This window comes from Mustela lutreola, chromosome 3 (assembly GCF_030435805.1).
Source record: "Mustela lutreola isolate mMusLut2 chromosome 3, mMusLut2.pri, whole genome shotgun sequence".
NCBI classification, from domain to species: domain Eukaryota; kingdom Metazoa; phylum Chordata; class Mammalia; order Carnivora; family Mustelidae; genus Mustela; species Mustela lutreola.
The window spans coordinates 72,136,972-72,159,435 of record NC_081292.1 but is presented as its reverse complement, the minus strand read 5'-3'; the positions used below and the strand labels follow the sequence as shown (position 1 = coordinate 72,159,435).

The following is a 22,464-nucleotide window of genomic DNA, read 5'->3' as shown; positions in this document are numbered from 1 at the left end:
TCAGTGCAAGAGGGCTGTTTTTTCTCCACATGCTCATCAACACTTGTTGTTCCTTGTGTTTTTGATTTTAGCTATTTTGGCAGGTGTCATCAGTAGTTTTTGATATGGAGAAGTTTTTGATATGTGTACTTAGTGATTGGAAAATGGAATGTGCACCAATATAAGAAAATTTTTACCTGATTCAAATTTCCTGCCAAATAAGATCATTTTAAAATGAATATATCTATGCTATAAAAAGTACAAGGTTCCCCAATAAGGCAGGATCAATATGAGGATATTCAGATTCATCTTTAAAACTTCTAGAGTCCTTTTTAAGATATTGTTCATTCTGTTCTAATAACAGCAGTATCATTTTCACTGATCTGATTAATCTTACCCAAATTAGTAAACATATGCATCTTTAAAACCCACATGAAGATAGTCAGCAGTCAAAATCTTGCTGATGTAAAGAGTTTAAATGAGCCTATAGCAGAGAAATAAAAGCTTTGATCATAAGAATGGACAGGTCTGGATTCAAATTCATTCAATCTCTTACTTGATATGTGAACTTGGCAAAGCACTTAACTACTCTAAGTAAGGAAGGCTATGCTTCCTCATCTATAAAATTGGTACACTATGATACATAATATAATACACTTGTAATACCTACATAATATTGTCAAAAGTGTTATATGAGTTAACGTATATAAAAGCTCTTGGTAGATGCTCAATGCCCGATTCTTAGCTATTAAATTACCTTTATTGATTTTAGTGTTTTCTCCTAAATGTTACTTATTAAGACTTTAACATTTTATTATCCTTGCTTATTGCAACCTTAGTTACAAAGCAAAGACATTTGTGTGGTTAAAGGCTTACCATTAGCTGAAAACTTTGCTTTGAATGATTTCTGTGTCATTTCCGCTATGCTTCTTTCTCTAAGAGACACCATGATTTTTGTGAGTTCAAGTACTAAATGGCAGGTAGAATCATGTGAAAAATACTGTATCTTCTGTCATTGATTTCCTATGCAAATCAGTGATTCAAGCAACCTGGGTTTCTCCATGAATTGGCTTTTAAATAATGAACAACAATAATCTGTTTACCACTTAGAGACCCTGAGGGAAACTTGAAGATGAAGTATTGTGTACCTACCACAATGTATTTGCTACTTAATAGTCAGATATAGACCCTTTCAAAGTTCACTGTGGTTAGAGAAGCTGGAAGTAATTTTTATGGCAAATTAAGTTCCCATTGCTTGAGCTCAATGCTGCAGACTCAAGAGTGACTGTGCTGATAAAAGACCTCAACGTGAGACAGGAATCCATCAGAATCCTAGAGGAGAACATAGGCAGTAATCTCTTCGATATCAGCCACAGCAAGTTCTTTCAAGATATGTCTCCAAAGGCAAAGGAAACAAAAGCGAAAATAAACTTTTGGGACTTCATCAAAATCAAAAGCTTCTGCACAGCAAAGGAAACAGTCAAAAAAACAAAGAGGCAACCCATGGAATGGGAGAAGATATTTGCAAATGACAGGACAGACAAAAGGTTGATATCCAGGATCTATAATCAACTCCTCAAACTCAACACACACGAAACAGGCAAACATATCAAAAAATGGGAAGAAGATATGAGCAGACACTTCTCCAATCAAGACATACAAATGGCTATCAGACACATGAAAAAATGTTCATCATCACTAGCCCTCAGGGAGATTCAAATTAAAACCGCCTTGAGATATCACCTTACACCAGTTAGAATGGCCAAAATTAATAAAACAGGAAACAACATGTATTGGAGAGGATGTGGAGAAAGGGGAACCCTCTTACACTGTTGGTGGGAATGCAAGTTGGTGCAGCCTCTTTGGAGAACAGTGTGGAGATTCCTCAAGAAATTAAAAATAGAGCTTCCCTATGACCCTGCAATTGCACTCCTGGGTATTTACCCCAAGGATACAGATGTCGTGAAAAGAAGGGCCATCTGTACCCCAATGTTTATAGCAGCAATGGCTACAGTCGCCAAACTGTGGAAAGAACCAAGATGCCCTTCAACGGATGAATGGATAAGGAAGATGTGGTCCATATACACTATGGAGTATTATGCCTCCATCAAAAAGGATGAATACCCAAGTTTTGGAGCAACATGGACGGGACTGGAAGAGATTATGCTGAGTGAAATAAGTCAAGCAGAGAGAGTCAATTATCATATGGTTTCACTTATTTGTGGAGCATAACAAATATCATGGAGGACAAGGGGTGTTAGAGAGGAGAAGGGAGTTGGGGTAAATTGGAAGGGGAGGTGAATCACGAGAGACTATGGACTCTGAAAAACAATCTGAGGGGTTTGAAGGGGCGGGGGGTGGGAGGTTGGGGTACCAGGTGGTGGGTATTATAGAGGGCACGGATTGCATGGAGCACTGGGTGTGGTGAAAAAATAATGAATACTGTTTTTCTGAAAATAAATAATTTGGAAAAAAAATAAAGAGTGACTGTGCTGGGTGGGCTTGCATTCCGCTCCTTCCCTCCTCTGGCAGGAGTCATCCTCATCTCTTTGCTCATCTTGCTTGGGCAGCAATGAGATTGCCAGAGCCAAAGAAGGATGCAGTCCTCCTATGTGGAAAACTCTATTAAGTAGGAAGGTAAAAAAAAAAAAAAAATTGGTGATTTTCTTGGTTTTCTTATTACTAAAGGCTTTCCTATGAGGCACAAGATGAAACCAGTGGAGTCAAAATATTCTTTAAATTTACAGTCACACTTTATGTTTTCTTGGCAAAAATTTGACAGGTACGCACTACAAAATGGTTTTTGAGGCATTTTCCTTTTCCTTCCATCCTTCCTTCTCTTCTTTCTTCTTTCCTTCTTTCCCTCCCTCCTTCTCTTATGTTTTTGTGTTTTAAAATAGAGATCATCCGTAGGTTTATTCTTAGAACACAGTGATGCTAAGTAAAATGTAGGAACTCCTGGTGGCAAATACAGTCTTGAAGACCCTCAAACATAGTCACATACATTTTCTGTTAGCTCTTTTATATAATCTTTTGTATCAGCCTCTGCAGGACATCCAGCCTTCCCCTGATATTCACTCTGACTATCTGAGCTGTTTATTAGTTCTGCTTTGAGAAAGAACACAAAACCTAAACTTCAAATTCTGTGTCTTCTCCTAAAAGAATTGTCATTTTCCTGTCTCTTCCAATGGACCACAAACTGGCTGAACACAAGAAGTGTGTCTCCTATATCCCTGCACCCCTGCACCTTTTACTGAAAAGAAGGGCCTGATAACTACTTGTGGAACTGTTGAACAGAACTGAAGATAAAAGAGATCATCCAGGCATATTGGTTAGGTTGCAGCCAGGAAAGGTTCTGAGCTTGATTTGCTGTCAGGTCGGTTTGAAAGAAGGCCAGCTTCACTTACTATGGTTAGGAGAATTGCTAGTCCTCTCCAGGACAGGACCTGCAGATAAAACTTTATTCTCTAGCCTGTCCTGATCCAAACTTGCATTAAGAAAACCCAAGCCCTCCCTAACCTCAAGAGAAAACCAGGTCGGTACAGCCTCTCAGAAGTCAACAATGACTTCTAGGAGCACGTATTGGGAAAAAGTCCACAGCCAGCAGCCTTGCTAATAAGTATGTTCTCTCCTCTCTCATGCTTGCTACCGATATACAGAAAGCATTTGGTGTATAATTGCTAAGGTCTGAGCTCTCCATTTCCTCGCAAATAGGTGGATATGTGACTTTCACACTAATGACTACCACGTGGTATAATAAAAACCCATCAGCATGAAATATAGCATTTTTAGGAGGCTCTCTTGCATCAGTGAAGCCCGTTTATGCTGCTGAAAATGTTTTTATCTGTCCGCTTTGATGTGGGAAATGAGTGTCATTAGTAGGACATGCATAAACTGAATACATTAAAGCCAACTTCACATTTCTGTCTTGATGTTGCCTGCAGACCTACATACATGAGGTTATATGAATGAGTGGATACCATCTGCCAAGGTCCTGAAAACCACTCAGAGCTGCTAAAGGGAAGGAGGCAGAAGGTCTGAGAGACAGCTTGTGGTCTCATCCTTTCCTTTTTGTTCTTTCCATTTGGTTCTTGAGGACTCTCAATAGATGCGGGCGAATGGGGTCATTTATTTGTGAATTAAAGTGGTCCTGTTCTACTTTTCACAGAAGGGCAGCAGAAGAGGCGAGAAAGGTTGAGAGTTTGAGAGGGCTGTCCTCATGAGCAAAGTTCCCCAGGCTTTGCAGGACAAAGTGATTTTGAGGTCAGATGGGTTTTGAGCCCTGTTATGAAGTATGCTCGCCTGCAGGCATTACAAATCTTAGAAAATGGCACTAGTAAGTGCTTCATTATCCAGCAGGAAACTCGGCCAACTGCCACCAGGAACATCTGTATCTGATTGTCAAAGAAAGAGGGAGGAAATAGTTTCTCCTCTGTCATGTTGCTCTTAAATCCCAGTCAATCTCCAGAAAAGGCAGCCGAGTGAGGCTTGAATAGTGCCAATATGAAAATGAAGTGCAAACGAAGCACCCATTAAAAAATACGTTCCTAGTGGATTGCAAGAATCACTGAACACTGTCCAGGACCCCTGCGGAAAATAAAGAAGAGCCCCTTAGACTGTCCTGTGATGTATCTTGTGCCTTATAATTTTCTTCAACATTTTTTTGTTTAACATTTCATGTAAGGCAGAAAAGATCATCCTTAGAAATGCCTATACTATACTTTATAATGGCTCCTTCCACTTGGGAGAGTTTTGAAATGTTCACAATAATCACATTCTTTAATTTTAATTTTAAATTTTTAAAGATTTTATTTGTTTATTTGACAGAGAGAGACAGCAAGAGAGGGAACACAAGTAGGGGGAGTAGGCGAGGGAAAAGCAGGCTTCCCGCTGAGCAGGGAGCTGGACTCTGGGCTCAACCTCTGGACTCTGGGTTCATGACCTGAGCCAAAGGCAGACACTTAATGACTGAGCTACCCAGGCACCCCAACATTCTTTAATTTTTATTTTGGAATAATTGTAGATTCACATGCAGGTTTAAGAGATAATACAGAGAGATCCCATAGAGTCTTTATTGAGTTTGCCCCACTGGTAGTGTCTTGCAAAATTATACAGCAATATCACAACCAGGATATTGACATTGATACAGTCAAGATACAGAACATTTTGATCTTCACAAGGATTGCTCATGTTATCTCTTTTTTCCATACCCATTTCCTTTAACCCTCACCTATTCCTTCACCCCTGGTAACCCCTAATCTGTTGCTTCTATAAACCTGTCATTTCAAGAATGTTATAGAAATGAATTATACAGTATGTAACCTTTCGGGATGGGCTTTTTCACATAGCAAAAATTCTCCATAGATTTATCCAGATTATTGTGTATATCAGTAATTCTTCCTTTTACTTACTAAGTAGTGTTCTATGGTTTGAATGCACTAATTCGTTTAACCATTCACTCATTGAAGATCTATGTTATTTCCAGTTTGGGGCTATTACAGATACATCTGCTATAAACTTCCATGTGCCAGTTTTTGTGTGGACTAAGTTTTTACTTTTCTGGGATAAATGTTCCAGAGTGCACTTACTGGGTCATATGGTAGTTTTATGTTTAGGGTTTCAGAAAACTGCCAAAGTGTTTTCCAGAGTGACTATTACCATTTTACATTCCTACAATGTGGAAGTGATCTAGTTTCTCCACATCTTAGCCAGCATTTGGTGTTTTTATTTTTAAAAGACATTCTGATAGATTTATATTGTGATATCTCATTGAATTTGCATTTCAATAATGGTTAATGATATGGAACTACTTTTCATGGGCTTCTTTGACATCTGTATATTTCCTTGAGTAAAATGTCCCTTCATGCTTTTTGCCCATATTTTAATTGCACTGTTTGCCTTTTTGCTGTTGAGATTGAGCCTTATTATATATACTAGATATTATCTCTTTGTGAGATAAGTCGTTTGCAAATATTTTGTCCCACTCTGTAGCTTCTCTTTTCAGCTGTTTCACATGAACTTTTATAGAGCAAGAGTTTTAATTTTGACAATATCCAATTTATTATTATTTTCATTTTATGGATCATGCTTTTGGAGTCAAGTCTAAAAGCTCTGTCTAGTCTAGTCTAGTCCTAAAGACTGTCCCCAATATTTTTCCAAGACTGTATAGTTTTATGTTTTACATTTAATCCCATGATGAATTTTCAGTTAATTTCTGTATGAGATGTGTAGGTTAAGTCAGGTTCATTTATTTTGCCTATGGAAGTCCAGTTTCTCCAGCACTGTTTGTTGAATAGCTTTCTTCCTCTTGTGAAATGCTTTTGTATTTTAGTCAAAAATCAGTTGGGCATATTTGTGTGGATCTATTTCTGAGTTCTCTATTCTGCTTCAATGACCCATGCATTTTTCCCTCCCCCAATACCACACAGTCTTGATTATGACAGCTATAATAAGCCTTGAATTTGGTAGAATGATTTCTTCCACTCTATTCTTCTTTTCAAAATTGTTTTAGCTATGTTAAGTTCTATGCCTTTCCATATAAATTTTAGAATGTTTCTGTTGATGTCTATAGAAAAAAAAATCTCACTTGGCTTTTGATAGATAATGCAGATAGATCTGTCTATCAATTTGAGGGGAACTGACGTATTTAGTAGGTTTACTTTCAATTCACAACATAATAGGTCTCTTCATTTATTCAAATCTTCTTTCATCAGCATTGTGTAGTTTTCAGCATACAAATCATGGATATGTTTTGTTAGATTTACACTTAAGTATTTAATTTTTGGAGCAATTGTAAATAGTAATGCATTTTTAAAATTTTGGCATCTTTCTGTTTATTGTTAGTACCTAAAAATACAATTTGTACCTTGCAATGTTAATGAACTCATTAGTTATAGGAGGATTGGTTTCTGGCTTTTTAAAAATAGATTCCTTGGGATTTTTTATGTAGATAATCATATTATGTGCAAGTAAGGGTCCTATTTTTCCAAGAGTTTTGATCATGAATGGTTGTTGAATTTTGTCAAATTCTTTTTCTACATCACTTGATAGGATCATGTGATTTTTTTCCTCTTCGGCCTGTTAAAACAATGGATTACTGTTGTAAAGGCAACTGGGATTTGTTTTAATCAGGTATGATAAGACACAGAGACATGGAAATGACTGTCATGAAAGGAAAAATTCATTGTATTCACAGATCACTAGAAGCAAAGGCATGGCAAACCATGATGGGAGGGGCACAAGAAGACTTCTAGTTAGTCAGGAGGCAGAGGGAGTGAGAAGAAAACTGTGGCAAGAGTCTTAAGTGTGATATTCATAGGAAGAAATGAGCAAGGCCGGGAAAAAGAGCTAAGCAGGTTTAGTATTTAGGCTAGTTTGAATAATTTCAGTGGGTTCCTGAATTTAGGAGCTGTCTTTAGTTGGCTAGTACCTGACCGTGGGGATGATTAGGTCAGAAGAACAGTGGCCCTGAGTCAGAGTCTGATAAAGGAGGCAGTTGGGGGTATGGGTTGTGCATTGGCTAGTTTGCATATGAAAGGAGTGTTTCCTGCCAAGCCTCATCCTCTAAGAATCAGCCAAAAGGAAGTTCCTTTCTCATCCCGAAGTCCCAAGATGTCAAGGTAGCAAATATAGGAACTAGAAACATGGTTAATTAATCAATTAATTGATTTTAAAACACAGAACCATCCTTGCGTCCTGGGAATAAACCGCACTGATCATAGTGATGTAGGAAAGATGTTAGGGTTTGAAGCTGAAGGCCAAGAAAAAATTCTTGAGACATCTTTGGTGCAAAAGGTGGTTTTTATTAAAGCAAGAGGACAGGGCCCATGGGCAGAAAGAGCTGCCCTGGGGATATGAGGAATGGCCTATTATATACTTTCAAGTAGGGAGAGGGTTAGGGATAGGGTAAGTCTCTAAGGAATTTGGAAGCAAGGTTTCCAGGACCTTGAGGGGGGTAGCTATTGTTCTGAAAAGGTCATTTATTACCATCTAATAAAACCTTAGTCATGAGACCCTTCAGATATATATCAGTAGGTCACATGCTTGGGGGATGATTGCCAGCAAGTATCTTGGGGGTAGATATAAAGGAAATTTCCAAAATAATTTTTATATGTTAAAGTAGATTTACAGGATCCTGTGGGTCAGGCTAAGATGGCCTTTTTCCCTTAGCAAAGTATTAACATTGAGGCAGCTGAATTCATAGGGGACTCTCACTCTGCCTGTTTCAAGGACCTGGCAATGGGCTATGGATAGTAAGGGAATTTAATTTTCTTTTATCTCTGTTTCCCACATCAATAGTGTATAATTCTTTTCATATATTGTCAGTTTCTGTATGCTAATATTTTGTTAGGGATTTTTGCAATGATATTAATGAAGGATATTGGTCTGCAATTTATTTTTTGGTACTCTTTTTGTTTTGGTTTGGTATCAGGGTGATCCCAGCTTCATAAATGAATCGGAAAGTGTTACCTTTTCCTCTATTTACGGGAAGAGATTGTATAGAATTGGTGCTAGCTCTGAAAGTTCAGTAGAATCTTCCAGTGAAACTATCTGAACCCAGTGATTTACTTTCAAAATTACAAATGTCATGATTTTCTTAATAGTGAAGGACTATTCAAATTACCTGTTTCGTATTGGGTGAGTTGTGGTAGTTTGTGTTTTCTGAGGAATGGGTCTTTATTCTCAGTTGTCATGTATATGTGTGTATAATTGCTTGTAGTATTCCTTGATTTTCCTTTTAATGTCTGCAAAGTCTGTAGCAGTATCTGCTCTTTGGTTCCTGATCTTGGTTATTTGTGATATTTCTGTGATTTTATTTCTGTGTCAGTCTTACTAAAAGTTTATCTTACTGACCTTTTCAAAGAGTCAGCTCTTTGTTTCATTGATTTTATTTTTTCTTTTTTCAATACCAGTGATTTCTGCTCTTTGCTATTTCCCTTCTTCTCCTTGATTTGACTTTAGTTTGTTCTTCTACATTCTTAAGGTGGGGGCTTTAATTTATTGATTTAAGATTTTTTCTTCTTTTTGTATATATGTGTTTAATGCTATAAATTTCCCTGTCAACACTGCGTTAGCTGTGTTTCACAAATTTTGATACATTGTATTTTCATTTCCCTTCAGTTCCATGCATTTTTAAATTTCCTTTGAGACTTCTTCTTTGACCCATCCATGAATTATTTAAACATGTGTTCTCTAGTTTCCAAGTGCTTGAAAATTTTCCTGTTATCTTTCTGTTATTAATTTCCAGTTCAATTCCATATGGACAGAGAATATACTCTGTCTGGTTTCACTTCTTTTAAGACTGTTGTGGTTTTTTTATGTCCCAGGTATGGTCTGTCTTGATATATATTCGATGGTTACTTAAAAAGTCAGCGTATTCTGCTGCTATTGAATGGAACATTTTACACGTATCAATCAGATCCTGTTTATTAATGGCATTATTGAGTTCTTTGGTATGCTCACTGATTTTTCTGTCTGAAAGTGTATCAATTGTTGAAAGGCGGATGTTGAATTTGCCAGTATTTGAGGATTTGTCTTTCTTCTTTCAGTTCTATCAGTGTTTACTTCATTTATTTTGCAGCCTACATAGTTATCTTTGAGGTGAGTTTCTTACAGACAGCATATGCAGACACACACACATCACACACTGTATGTTTCTAATTCTGTCTGCCAATCCCTGCCTTTTAAATGCTGTTTTCAGACCATTTAAATTTAAGTGAATTATTGATTTGTTAGGGCTTAAGTCTGCCATTTTATTTTATCTTTTCTGTTTGTTCTCTCTGTTTTGAATTTCTATTTTTCCTTTTTTTCCTTCCATGGAGTTGCTTGTACTTTTGTTAGCATTCTATTTTTACTTATCTATGGTGTTATTGAGTATATCTCACTGTACGGCTTTTTTAGTGATTGCTCTGGGAATAACACAATACATTTATAATATCACAGTCTTTTTTTTTTTTTTTTTTTTTTTTAAAGATTTTATTTATTTATTTGACAGAGAGAGATCACAGGTAGGTAGAGAGGCTGGCAGAGAGAGAGAGAGAGAGAGAGAGGGAAGCAGGCTCCCTGCTGAGCAGAGAGCCCGATGTGGGACTCGATCCCAGGACCCTGAGATCATGACCTGAGCCGAAGGCAGCGGCTTAACCCACTGAGCCACCCAGGTGCCCCTAATATCACAGTCTTTTGATGTTGATATTTTATCAAGTGAAGTATAGAAACCTTAGTTCCCTTTACATCCTTTTCCTCCCCAAATTATAATATAATTTTTATATATGTTTCCCCTATACACATTTTGAACCCCATTAGACAGGGTCATGATCTTTCCTTTGACTTAGAAAACTTAAGAGGAGAAGAAAAGTCTATTATATTTACCTATATTTTTGGTTGCTGTATTCTTCCTTCCTTCCTTTCCAATGACCCAAGGTTTTTTCATCATTTCCTTTCTCTTGAGGAGCACTTCCTTAAACCATTCTTTTAGGGAAGGTCTGCTGTCAACAAATTTACTTGGTTTTCCTTCATATGAGAATTTCTTGATTTCCCGTACATTCCTGAAGGATATTTTTGTTGGACATAGAATTCTAGGTTTATGGTTCTTTGCATTCAGCACCTGAAAAATATCATGTGACTTCCGTCTTGTCTCCATGGCTTCTAATGAGAAATCTACTGTCATTTCATTTGTTTTTCTGCAATAGCCAAGATATTGTTTTTCTATGGCTACCATCACTATTCTGTCTTTAGCTTTTCAAAAATATAGTTATAATGAGTCTTGGCATCAGTTTATTTGAATTCATACTGTTTGGTGTTTGTTTAGCTTCTTCAATCTGTAGGTTTATGTTTCTTCCTACATTTTGGAAACTTTCAGCCATTCTTTTGCGTTCTTTTCCAGCTTCGCCCTCTTACTCCTTTTTTTTTAGGACTCTCATGTCACAAATGCTTAATCTTTTATTATAGGCCCACAGGTCCCTAAGAGTCTGCTTTCTTTAAGGTCTGTTTTCTTTCTGTTGTTTAGATTGGGTAATTTGTATTGTTCTATCTTTCAGTTCACCGACTCTTTCCTCTGACTCCTCCATTCTACTGGTGAGCCCATCTGCTGAATTCCGACTACTTCTTCTTGTTATTATAGTTCGTCAGTTCAAAATTTCAAATTGTGGTTCTCCTTTATATTTTCTATTTCTTTGCTAGCACTTCCTATTTCTTTTCTGAGTTTTTCTATTTTTTTTCATTTGTGTCAAGCATGTTCATAGTTGTTGAAATATTTTTTATGATTGATAATTTAAATCTTTCTCAATTAATTATACATGTCTGTCATTTCGTATAGACCTCATTTTTCATTCAGTTTGAGATTTTCCTAGTTCTTGATATAAAGAGTGATCTTTAAATTTTAACTTGAACATTTCTGTATTATGTTCTGAAGTTCTGGATCTTACATAAACCTTTAGTTTTAGTAGTTGTTGTTGTTGTTTTTTATAACACTCTGGCAAGAAAAGGGGAGTATGCTGTCTCATTACTGCCAAATGGAGGCAGACATCCAGGTTCCTCATTCAACCTCTGTTGACACTCAAAGAAGAGGACCTCCTTGTTACTACTAGGCAGTGACAGGAGTTCTGGCTTCCCACGTGGTCTCCATTGACACTGTGGTGGCAATGGTTTCAGTATCTCTTGGTTATAGTCAAAAGTCCTGATTGTCCTCACTTCTGACAGCATCCCAGTGGGGAAGGAGAAGGTATCCTCATTATTGGCATGCAGAGGACTGGATGCTACTTAGTAATAAAATCTGAATGCTGGCACAAATGGTCATCTGGTGAGTGGCCACAGCATCATGATATCTCAGGAAGGTTTTGGCAGCTCTGCAGTTCCTATAAGGCACTCTCTCTCGGTTAGTGACAATCAGGGCATTAACAGTTCTTTCCAGGGAGCTGACCCTGATTCTTTAATTAGCTGCAATTCTCAGCTAAAGTGTTACTGCTTCTACCCAGGTACCTTGCACTACTCAGAAAGAATCTAATCACATTCATAATGCTCTATGTTTCTAGTTTACCCTCTTATTTTCCACAATGAAGGCCCATGTGCAATATTTATTCCACTGCTAGATTTATGTATAATAGACTTTCCTCCATCTCCTTCCCTTTCATAGTTGAGTTTGTCCCTGTCCACTGGCTTTTTCAGTTCTTTTAAAAATTATCCTCTATGTTATGACCTATTCCTTATTTCCCCATCACTCTTTTGGTCACTGGCCCCTCCTCCACTTTTCTCAAGTCAGTGTTATTCTACTTTTTATACTTTATGATATCAGATACTTATCCTACTAACACTTAGATGCTTGAATAGCGATCTCATGTAGGAAACATAACACAAGGATGTAAATACCCTTAATGTGAATATTCAGAGAGCAAATAGGGAATCCTGAACATGAGTGAGTAGAGCTCAGATTTGTAGGTCAGTTGTTGAGCCAGTATTCTAGGTATCAGGGGGTTAGAGAAAGTGCTCTTTGAAAGTGGAGCTGGAATGCCTTGAGGACTAGTTTGGAAGATGCGCTTGCCCTCGTAATTGTGTGCTGAAATATAAAGGTGCAAGGTATGCACTGATGTTTTAGTGAAGAATCGAAGACGCTAAACAAATCATTACTTGATTGCCATTGTCTGTGTCCCTACTACCCCATAAATGCTATATTTGTATCATTTGATATTGTATCACCAGCATCAAGCCATCAAGAAATAGTTATTAAGTCCAATTTTAAAAACGTGATCCCATTTGGGAAGGAAAGAAGGAAAGGAAAGGAAAGGAAAGGAGAGGAAGGGAAGAAGGAAACAGAGCTTGAGTAATTATTAGTGCTGTCCGCCTGCATTTTTGATCTTTCCCCGACTAGGCTTATGGTAGGATTCCATTTCTTGACCCATTTGAGGTCAGGCACATGATTGGCCCATATGATAGATGGAGCGTGTCACTTTCTGGTGGCCTCACTTAAGAGCTAAGGTGTGATTCTTTAGCTATGGCAAGTAGCCCTGTTCCAGATGGGCAAGGCTGCATCCCTGGCTGAGAGCAAATCAAGCGTGGCTCCCTGCCAATGAAGCAAGGACATTCTATTCTGCGTGAGCAAGAAATAAATCCTTATGGTTTTAAATGTGAAAAAGCAGGGCTTGTGTGTTATTACAATATAATGTAGCTCATCCTGAGTGATTGAAATTAGTAGGAGTATGTCTTTAGCAGTGAGAATATACATGATTTTTCTTTTGTCTTCCTTGCCTTTTTCTACTTTATAGTTTTTCAAAAAAATTTTGAATCTATTTTTTACTTTTCTAGAGTAGATATTATTTTTACCATAAGCGAATAACCTGGGGAACAAATTTTATGATTTGTGTATGTTTATAACTTGAAGTGATATTATATTTTTACTGAAAGATGCATGAAATGAAATGACAGAAATTAACACCATTTTCTTGAGCCTAGGGTATGTTTTAGCACATACTCCTTAGTCACAAAGAACTCTGACAGTGTTACAACATCACTGAATCTCAGCCTACCATCTTGAGGTGGGTCTGCTCCAGGACCTAAGAAGTACATCTCCAGGAGAGTAATGAACCCCTTGGAGTCTTAGGAGATATTTCCCCTTTATCTGTGGTTTGCTTTTCCTGTATCTGTCATTTGCTAATGAGACCAGGCAATATCATCAACAATGACAGACATTGCTTCTTTTTTTTTTTTATTTTTTATTTTTTATAAACATATATTTTTATCCCCAGGGGTACAGGTCTGTGAATCGCCAGGTTTACACACTTCACAGCACTCACCAAAGCACATACCCTCCCCAATGTCCATAACCCCACCCCCCTTCTCCCAACCCCCTCCCCCCAGAAACCCTCAGTTTGTTTTGTGAGATTAAGAGTCACTTAACATTGCTTCTTTTTTTTTTTTTTTTTAAGATTTTATTTATTTGTCAGAGAGAGCGAGCGAGAGCGAGCACAGGCAGACAGAGTGGAAGGCAGAGTCAGACGGAGAAGCAGGCTCCCTGCGGAGCAAGGAGCCCGATATGGGACTCGATCCCAGGACGCTGGGATCATGACCTGAGCCGAAGGCAGCTGCTTAACCAACTGAGCCACCCAGGTGTCCCTTAACATTGCTTCTAAAAGGGTTGTGTTTGCTAATTTTTCCTTCCTTCATTTTTCCCTTGTAACACACACACACACACACACACACGCACACTTACATACAGTATTATTAATAATGTGGGCAGGCTCATTTGAAAAAAACAGAACATTTTCACGTCATCTTCATTAGACAAGAGGGCTTTTCATTTGAATTTTTTAGAGAGACCTGATGGAAGTGATCTTGTTTCTACTCTGGCCCAAACCCAGATCTCAGAGGCACAGGATTTTACATGTGTGTATCTGCACATAGTTTCTGGCTGACCTGGATGAGATCAATAAAATCCCATGTCTTCAAGCTGACAGACATGAAACCAGGGTCAACCTAGAGAGAACGAACTGGGTCTCAGCCTTGCGTTTTTACTTTCAACCTCCTCTGACACAAAGAGAAGATGGTTTTGATGTCTTTTGATGATTGAGTTTCCATAGACTAAAATAGGAGTGAGTCTCTAGACACTTTTAAAAAGCTAATATTTTCTTTGAGATTTTGCCTACTGCCTCTAGAGTATTATTCACAACATATTCTTCTACATTACTAACCTAAAAATGTATAACACAATAGGCTGTCAATAGAAATAAAAACCCTCTTGTTGGACCTATTAGAAAAAGATAGTAAAGCCCTGGTTTTATAGAGAAGCCCTTTATAGTACTCACCTCGTCTTCTAGAGTCCTTCAGAACCCATGCTTAGTGTGGGATAATGAGTTATATTTCTGAATAACAAGTTCAAAAGGACCAAAAAGAGTGAGGTTTCCGTTTAGCACTTACACCAAGGAAAAACTCCAGTGAGCGATCTTCTCTCTCTCTCTCTCTCTCTCTCTCTCTTTTTTTTTTTTTAAAGCACCAAAGAATTTTAAGATCCCAAACTACCTCAAAGAGAAAAAACAGCCTTATTAAGAACTTTTATATGTCTAAAACCAGATCAGGCACAGTGAGAGATTATGACACATGGACAAATTAGTATGAAAAGCCTCTCTACTCTTACCTGGCAGTTTCTTTAATTTTTTTAAAATAAAATAATTAAAATAAAAGAATACATGTCCTCCAAAACACAGACTTTTAATCAAATCATCTGGATTTATCTTCAAAATATACAATTCCTTTGTATTCTGTAAAATGTGTAGGTAGGGGCAAAAATAATTTTTAAGTCTTTTAAAATATTGACCATTATGTACACAGTTCAGGTACTTATATTGGGAACTAGGTCTCAGTGTAGAAGATGCCCAGGGATCCTGTAGATTCACAGGGCTCTGAAAAAAAGTTAATAACCCTCTTCCTCGTTACTAAAAAAGACCCAGGCAAGACATTTCATACACCCTCGGGGATCAGCCTGCTGCCTGAAATGTTACCTCAGGCAGCTCAGCTCCTTCTGCTTTCATGTCTTCTTGCTTACATTTTACAAAAATATTTGTTGTGATGAAATTGATTGGCAGTGCACTTGGCAATTCAAACTGAATTAGTTGCTCCTCCTTTTTTAATTCCATTAATTCAGATGAATGCAATGCAATCTGCGGGACCCCTCCATCAAGAAATCGGGTCCTGGGGCTGCAGGACTAGCTTGGACTTCATGGTCAAGGGCCCTGATTTTGTTGATCTAATTAGCATGGAGAAGAGCTTCTCAGTTGTTCTAAAAGATAAGCTTTGTGCTCTGATCTGGATTCTAAAATTGGAAGCATTTGAAAGATTCCTGACAATATACAAAATATATTGATCTGCAGAGAGGAGGCCCATATTCCCTCAGTTAGGGGAATCAACTAGCCCATCCACTGAACAAATCTCTTTTCCCTGGGCCCTACTCTGTGGGGATGAAAGACGGAGCCAGCTCAGGAATTGGTAGAAACTTTGCCAGCACGTACTGTCAGATATTGGTGGATTCCAGAGAGTTCCATCTCTTCAGATTCTTGGAAATCATTTTCCTGTCCCTTCCTATGCCCAGGAAGTTCAGCTGCTATCATGACAATGCCAACAGAGAGGGTTGTAGCTGGCAGGTAGAGCATGAGGGTAGAGGAGGGAGTGTATGCTCAAGGCTTGTGGGAACTGAAGCTTTGGTTGCCTGATGCATGACACAATTTGGACTCCCTAACTATCTGGGTCACGCACACTTATGTGCCACGTCAGAGGTCGTACCGTTGTGAACTGAGAAAGACACGAGTTGGCACCTTTGCATGATGTTTAAGTTACGGAGTCAGAGGAGAGGAAGGAAGTGAGGGGAATAGAGGAAACATTAGCAGCTAGGAAGGCTGTGTGCTTGCTTGCTTGCTTGCTTATATTAGCTAGTGCTTCCGTCAGAAAGAAGAAATAGGTTGTCCCAGGGCTGCAGTCCTGTGGGCCCAGTCATCTCTGGAATGTGTGCTAATTGGTGTGCATTTCTCTCTTTCTGCCCCAGGACAGCTTTCCTGCCCGCTTCGGAGGAGTCCATTTTGTCAACCAACCCTGGTACATTCATGCCCTGTACACGCTCATCAAGCCATTCCTTAAAGACAAGACCAGGAAGCGGGTAATGAAAACACACACCCAATGGCGGGTTGCTGAGGGGCAATTACCGGACCCTTTTCTCAATCTCTGTCTCCCTTCCCTCTCTCTCTCCCCCCTTATTTTGCACTTGTGGGTTTTCGGCTTTTCTGCACTCCCTGAGCATGTGAGCCTCAGCTGGAGTTTGCAAATGGTCTGAATTTAATCAATAATTGAGTAGAACTGAGTTATTTTCAGAGTCCCAGTGACAAACCAAAGGAAACTTTGAAGGCATGCAGATACCAGATGCCCATTTTACTGTAAATGCTCCAGGGAGCTATGGGGTCAAGCAGCTTCCCGTTCATGGCGTATTTTAATAGCTAGCATTTTGTCCTGCAAATGTATTATCATGATGAAGAATGTTTACCATTTCTTTTTCTTCCCCATGGCTCTTGGGTCATCGCTGCCAGCTTCATCACCTTTGAGGCTGAGGAAGCATTCTTCACGAGAAATTATAATGCTCTTAGGAAAAGGCTTTTAAAGTCTTAATTACTTCAGCTGATAACATTTGGGAGGCCACCACCTTCCATCAGAGCTGAGGTTTGTGGTGGCGTTCTGATTACCCAAGAGACGGAACATTGTTCCACCACTCACTCTGTATCTGAGTTTCCTCATTTAGAAAGGCAGAGGGACTAACACCCAGGTCACTGGGATATTGGGTAATTTAAAGAGGCAGCAGAGGAAAGCAGGGAGCATAACGCTACACATGTAGTAGAGACCCAGTGACTCTCGTTCGCTTTACCATTTAGCTTCTTCTTTCAAACTTCCTGATTTCAGTTACCTCCGGGGTCAGGTGCACCACCTGTCAAGGGAATCTGACTACGGTCATTCCTCTTCTTCTTCTTTTTTTTTTTCTTTAATTTATTTGCTTATTTATTATTTGATTTGTTTATTTGTCAGAGAGAGAGAGCACAACCAGGGGGAGTGGCAGGTAGAGGGAGAAGTAGGCTCCTTGCTGAGCAGAGATCCCGAAGACTCGATCCCAGGACCCAGTGATCCTGACTTGAGCTGAAGGCAGGCGCTTAACCAACAGCCACCGGGCACCCCTGACCAAGGTCATTCTTAACAGCACCTTACATGTGCCCTTATACCCAGGGCACCTCATGACAAGGAAGAGTCTGTGTATGCAGGGGGAAATGATGATGTCAGCCCCCACGCCACACACAGATACACACTCTGCAGTGTCTCTAAGTCCTAAACCTCAGATCCTTCCAGATCCTGAGGGAACATGGCAGCAGGTTATGGGAAGGATAGTTCTCCTATTCCCAAACAAGGGTGGCACTAAGACTAGAACTCACCAGCCTAAGGAAGCAGAGACATTTGGAAACATTTTGCAATCTGGCAAAGACTCAGGATAGTGCTAAGGACAGAGAAGTGTCCTAGACTTTTCCCCATATGGCTTCAGGCTTCCCAGGGGCTGAATCTTCTACTCAGGAATGAACGGGTGGAATTCTTCCGACAAAGCAATTGACACTTGCTGTGGTGCCATAGAAAGGAGTTTCTGGAACTCTGGGCACAGAACAGAATCTGATAGGTGAAAAGTCCAGCCTCCTATCTGCTGAGTTCTTCCATCCCACAGCACCCCAGGAGACAAGGCCAGTTTCCACAGCACTGCCTATCCATGCTGGCTGTTGGTGGGAATGCAAACTGGTGTAGCCACTCTGGAAAACAGTATGGAGGTTCCTTAAAGAGTTAAGAATAGAACTACCCTAGTCCAAGCATTTGCACTACTAAGTAGTTATCCAAAGGCTACAAAAATACTGATTTGAAGGGACACATGTTTATAGCAGCATTATTAACAATAGCTAAATTGTGGAAGGGGCCCAAATGTCCATCGACTGATGAATGAATAAAGAAGATATGGTATCTCTATATAATGGAATATTACTCAGCCATGAAAAAAGAATGAAATCTTACCATTTGCAATGATGTAGATGGACCTAGAGTGTATTATGCTAAGCTAAATAAGTATGTATGATTTCACTTATGTGAAGAATTTAAGAAACAAGACAGAGGAACATAGGGTGAAACAGAGAGAGGCAAACTATAAAATAGACTCTGAAGTATAGAGAATAAGCTGAGGGTTGCAGTTGGGGGAATAGAGGGATGGGCTAGGTGGGTGATGGGAATTAGGAGGGCACTTGTTGGGATGAGCACTGGGGTGGTATATGTAAATGATGAATCACTGAATTCTACTCCTGAAACTAATATTACACCATATGTTAACTAACTGGAATTTAATAAAAACTTAAAACAGAAAACATGAACATCATGAACAAAATTTATAGTATAAAAAATTAAAAAAAAAAAGAACAGCAGGTATTGGGTGGGTCGGTACAAATATTTGTTCTAAACACCAGGCCTAGTATTTATCCCCAGCTTTTCCATGCTTCAAACACTGTAGCTCCTTCTGAGAGGTGTTTTGCAAAGGCCAGAACCCATGAATTTCTTCAAAAGCAAAGATTCTTATTAAAATTGAGATCCACTGTCAGAAAATATACATTATTTTCTAAATTGCTTCAGTATTCTTCTAAAGAATGTTAGTACTTAGCTTCTTGTTCCTTTCCTTTCTAAATGATGTCATGACATCATAAGTTAAAATCAATACAACAGAACAATGTAGCAAGTATATGTCTCTATTAGGTAGCATATTATAATATAATCTATAGTATATGACATAATTGATAATAATTTTATGGTATATTGTTATACTATATATAAGTATCTTCTTTTATTATTATTTTTTAAAGATTTTATTTATTTATTTGAGACAGCAAGCATGAGTAGAGAGGGGGGGCCAGAGGGAGAGGGAGAAGCAGACTCCCCACTGAGCAGGGAGCCCAATACGGGACTTGATCCTGGGACCCTGGGATTCTGATCTGAGCTGAAGGCAGATACTTAACCAACTGAGTCACCCAGATGCTCCTAATTTTAAGTATTTTAAAAGTCACATTTACATTGCATGATGGTAACTGTGGGCTGTGAGTATACACCTATGTGTGTATAATCAGTGTTCCTACGCTTGGATATAACTTGTGTACGTTGAACTTGCAACATGAAGTATGGGAACTGATACCATTCCACGGATGGACTTGAAATAGAATTCAGAAGTCAATTCCTAAATCGTAGGAGATGATCATTATTGACTTATGGCTTAACCACTGTGTGGATTTTCCTGAAAATAAGTGCAATTTGGGCAGGTTTTCCCTCCTGCTTGGCCGGTTTCTAGTACATGTTTAGAATATGCAAACTTCTCTGGGTGTTAGCCCTCAGTCCAGACATAAATGGAAGATGGCGGTAAAAATACCCCTAAGTTCTCAGGCCACAGTTTTCCTTCCACTGACGAATGGATAGGGTTTCTACCTTGTGCCCACATCAATCCTGGGAGCTGGGAATGTATTAAAAGGGTAAGAAAACACCATCCCTTTTCCTGAGTGTTCTTCTCTTCCTGTGGGCGATCAAGACATAAATGCACCCATTAGAAAATATAGAAGTCAGCAAACAGTAGTTAACTGGGGGAGCAGGGAGGAGCACCAGAGCACGCAGGTATCTCCAGGACAGACTGGGGAAGAGGCTGGTGAGGATTGGGGAAGGCCTGGAGAGGATGGGAAGACGGAGAGGGTACAGAGAGCAGAAAGCCGTTGGGGGAGGCAGAAGGAGCAGAACAATGTGGGGGTGCACGAGAAGCATGACTGGGGGGTTGCATAGTCTACATCGCTACCCTTTTTATCAGTGGGGATAATTAGGAGATTACTGAACGTGTAAATTCGGGCCCGAGCCAAATAATACCCAATTTGTTCATAAACTTCATTTTTTAAGGACTATTAATTCAGCCCCTTTTCTGAGCAATAAATTAACATTTTATGAAGATTAAGTTGCAGACACAAAATTGAACGCCTCTTTAAACACCATGATTACCAGCAGTGCAGCCAATTTGTCATTGCTAAATTGTGTATCAAGCTGAATAGTTGCTCATATGTTTTGGATTTGTTGTTGTTGTGGTGGTGGATAATTATTTTTTCTTCTCCAGATTTTCCTGCATGGAAACAATTTAAACAGCCTTCACCAGCTAATCCACCCTGAATTTTTGCCCTCTGAATTTGGAGGAACCCTTCCTCCTTATGACATGGGAACTTGGGCCCGGACGTTACTTGGTCCAGACTACAACGACGAAAATGACTATACTCACACTTCCTACAATGCAATGCACGTGAAACACACATCCTCCAATCTGGAGAGAGAATGCTCACCCAAGCCGATGAAGAGGTAAGACCTGCATTATCAGAGCTTCCCAGACAAAGGTCAATAAGCATTTTTGATTTGGGCCCTATTGTGGGTTAAGAATTGAAGACCTTTATGGGCACAGAACTTGAATAAAATAAATTGCAATACATTCTCAGCAGATTTCACTAGAATTGAAAGCCAGTGGGGCTTGGCTGGTCCAGAAGTCCAGTAGTCCCCGTTGTATTAAAGAAACCGTTAAAGGCTAGACCTTGCTCATGCCGTGATTACAGTGCTCATCTCTAGACAGTCGGAGTTAACACAAAGAGAATGAAATGTTGGGCCTTTGAGATGCCCTGGGTTGAAAAGCAGCCTGCAAGAAAGCATTCCTTTCTATTTAAATGCATTTTAGAACCATTTATTGAGCATTTACTTGCCTGTAGACACTGATGGGCCCTGGGAATACACATAGGAATAAGAGAAGAACAGAGAAGTGTGGCCCAGGATATTGTGTATTAGTTTGCTAGGGCTTCTGCAACAACATACCACAGACTGGGGTGGCTTAGACAACAGAAATGTGTCTTTTCACCATTCTGGAGGCTAGAAGTTCAAGATCAAGGTATTAGCAGGGTTGGTACCTTATGAGACCTCTCTCTCCTTGGCTTATAGACACCTGTCTTCTCCCTGTATCTTCAGATGGACTTCCCTCTGTGTGTCTGTGTCCTGATCTCTTTCTATACCAGTCATGTTGGATTAGGACCCACCCTAAAGACTTTGTTTTTCCCTAATTACCTCTTTGAAAGTCTCTGTCTTCAAATACAGTCCAGTTCAGAAGTACTGGGGATTAGGGCTTCGACATACGAATTTGGGGTGGGCAGGGCACAATTTATCCCATAACATATTATTATGTGTATCCTTCTATGCCAGTAAATCTAGACACATCTCGTGCTTTTAATGATGCATGGTATTCCAATAGATGAATGCATCACAGTGAAGCCATTTCCTTCTTGATGGGCATTTAGCTTACTTCTGAGTTTTCTGTCTATTCCGAATGAAGAGACTCGTGTAAGTCCTTGATAGCCCTCCTTCCTTCCCACAGGAAGTTCCTCAGGGAAGCTTGGAGCCCTGAAGCCGCTGCGTCAGAGGGTGTGTGCATTTTAAAACTAGCCCACGCTGCCTAGCAGCCCTTCAAAATGATCGTTCAGGTGGATACTCCCACCAGCCTGTATGAGAATGTTCTTCCCCAGACTCTTGAAAAGTACTTGATATTATCAGACGTTAATTCTAATAATCATCCTGATGGGAGGACAATTTCGTGTCATATTTGTTTTCATTTGTGTCTCCTCATCCGACATTGGTAGGCAGAGAAATGACCTCATGGGTTCTGGGTTTTATGAGGATCATGGAATTCACAGGGAAATGCAGACTAAAAGCCATCAGCAGGTGAATGAGGGCCATAGATAAGACTGAAGCAATGACTGGCCATCCTCTGGAGGTATTTGGGGAAGGAAATTCTCCTATGGATAACTGGGCTTGCACTGATGTCCTGAAGCAAGAGAGAGTGCCCAGGAGGAGGATCTCCACATTTCCTGCTCAGTTGGGGATATTACATTCACA

The 22,464-nt window shown here is 39.4% G+C and overlaps 1 protein-coding gene across 2 annotated transcripts in view; it reads left to right on the top strand.

Moving 5' to 3' along the window:
* CLVS1 (clavesin 1) overlaps positions 1–22,464 on the top strand; it is a 193,302-nt gene that overhangs the window by 144,319 nt on the left and 26,519 nt on the right. The window contains exons 4-6 of one of the 2 annotated variants that reach the window (XM_059166370.1): positions 16,502–16,612; positions 20,657–20,892; positions 21,947–22,104. In XM_059166370.1, coding sequence (XP_059022353.1) covers positions 16,502–16,612; positions 20,657–20,892; positions 21,947–22,028 — 429 coding nt within the window. In that variant the 3' untranslated portion in view covers positions 22,029–22,104. Of the gene's footprint in view, positions 1–16,501; positions 16,613–20,656; positions 20,893–21,946; positions 22,105–22,464 lie in introns of those variants that run through there. The other variant, XM_059166369.1, reaches the window with a different exon arrangement.